Source organism: Athene cunicularia (assembly GCF_003259725.1).
Source record: "Athene cunicularia isolate RWA chromosome 15 unlocalized genomic scaffold, athCun1 chr15_part1, whole genome shotgun sequence".
Lineage (NCBI taxonomy): Eukaryota > Metazoa > Chordata > Aves > Strigiformes > Strigidae > Athene > Athene cunicularia.
In genome coordinates, this window is record NW_020799121.1 from 1756935 (window position 1) to 1759095 (window position 2161).

The window sequence follows — 2161 nt, forward strand, 5'->3', positions numbered from 1 at the left end:
GGGGCTGGGGGCTGCCATGGCTGGGTAAAGGGCTGTGCTGGGGAGCGGGGGGCCGGGGCAGGCGGCCCAGGATCACCCCCAGCCCGATGCCTGCAGTGCAGATCATAAATCAGCGGTGTCTGGAGCGGGCTCGGGGGGCCGTGTGCTCCTTGGCACCCAGATCTCCTGGGCAGTGAGTGATGGGGCTCCCCGGCCTTGCAGGGCCCCCTCCAGCCCCCCGGGGCTGTGAGCAGTGCTGCCTGTCCCCCCCTGTCCCCCTTGTCCCTGCTGTCACGTTGCAGGCCAGCAGCTGGCCAGGGCTGGCAGTCAGCCCACGCTGCCAGGCCTGCGGGCACAGCAGCCTCGCTGCCCGCCAGCTCTGTGGGGATGATGGGGACGGTCCCCCAGCTGCCACCCGCCTGGCAGTGCATGGAGTGACCAGCACCGTGGCCCTGTTTTGCAGGTGACACCCCCTCATTTGGCACCGGGGACAGCCGTGGAGCCACCGAGGATATAGGCTGAGCAGCAGGACACGAGGAGGAAGAGGAGGAGGGGGTGTTGGGGACAGCGCCGTGGTTGTTGTCCCCAGCATTGTCTGCAGCCACTGGCCACACTTGAGCTGACACAGCCTGTGGGGTTCCTGGTGACTTTTTGGAGCCTGAGCCCTGCCAGCGCTGTGGGGAGGAGGAAGGGCCGAGGAGGACGTGCTGGGTGATGGATGGCCCCAGCCCAGCACAGCAGCCCCGGGGGAGCTGGACCAGGAGGCTCGAGGACCTTGGGGACCTGGCTGGCCGCGCCTGCCTCTGCAGAGCCCCGCAGCGTTTGCTCTGCTGAGCTCCGGAGCCCACAGCTGGCGGGAGCCAGGAGGAGGATTTGGAGGGGTTCTGGGTGAACCCCACATCTCTGTGCCGCGGCATGGCGCGGGGCTGAGCCGCCATCCCCCTGGCATGGCACGGCCGGGCTCGGGGGCCATGCTGGCCTCTGGTGGCCTGGGCTTCCCTCCCCAAAATCTGGCCCGTGTGGTGGTGTGGGAGTGGCTGAACGAGCACGGGCGCTGGCGGCCCTACTCGGCTGCTGTTTGCCACCACATCGAGAACGTGCTGAAGGAGGATGCCCGTGGCAGCGTGGTGCTGGGCCAGGTTGACGTCCAGCTGGCGCCCTACATCATCGACCTCCAGTCCATGCACCAGTTTCGGCAGGACACGGGTAAGGGGCTGGCACCGAGCCGGGAACATCCATCCACCCATGCCTGCCTGCCTGCCTGCCTCCCTCCCTCTCCATCCATCCATCCATCCATCCATCCATCCATCCATCCTTCCACCCACCCCAGTGTGTGTGTTTATCTGTTGTTCCATTGATCAGTCTGTCCAGCTGTCCATTCATCCACGCATCTATCTCACTGAATATCTGCTTTCTCTGTCAGTCTGTCCATCCATCCATCCATCCATCCATCCATCCATCCATCCATCCATCCATCCATCCATCCACCCACCCATCCGTCTGCCTGTCCCTCTGTCCCTCTATCCCATTGCAGACCCTCTTCTCTGTCCATCCATTCCTCCTGTTCCTTCTCTCATCCCCTCACTCTGCTGGACTCTGCTCCCCCCGTGAACCCCGCGAGGCTCCTCCTGGCTTTTCCTTTCCCCCTCCCCACTTTCCCCCTACCCTGTGGGCCCCTGCCCCAGAGGGATGTGTCCCTCAGTCCCTCCAACCCCTCTCACTCTCCATGGGGTGCTGTGGTGGGTGGTCTCTGCCATTGTCCCACTGGTCACCCATCTGTCCCATAAAACTCCTCTATCTGGGGTCCCCAAGGAACTGGGGAGGTCCCAGTTTGGGCACTGGGAGCTGCGGTGGGCACTGGGCTGGTTGCAGCCATGCAACTGCAGTGGTTGGTGCCTGTCTGCCAACCACGCCGTGTTGTGGCATGCATCCAGGCCACACGTTCTCAGGGGAAATCAAAGCTGGTCCCGCACCAGCACCGAGCCCAGACCCCATTAAATGTGTCCTCGTCACGGTGTGACCCATTAAACTGCCACGTGCTGGCTGTGTCGCAGGGGACTCGCTGGTTCAGGTGTTTTCCTGGACACCCCTGCATCCCTGCCTGCATGGGGCTGCTGAGGGCAGGGACCAGTCCCAGGCCAGGCAGAGGCAGGCAGGGGACCTGCCATGCACAGGATGACAC

General features: G+C 64.3%; 1 protein-coding gene across 1 annotated transcript in view; it reads left to right on the forward strand.

Moving 5' to 3' along the window:
* The first annotated feature begins 446 nt into the window (after nt 1-446).
* DTX1 (deltex E3 ubiquitin ligase 1) overlaps nt 447-2161 on the forward strand; it is an 8495-nt gene continuing 6780 nt past the window's right edge. The window contains exon 1 of the mRNA XM_026859904.1: nt 447-1185. Coding sequence (XP_026715705.1) covers nt 927-1185 — 259 coding nt within the window. The 5' untranslated portion in view covers nt 447-926. The remainder of the gene's footprint in view (nt 1186-2161) is intronic.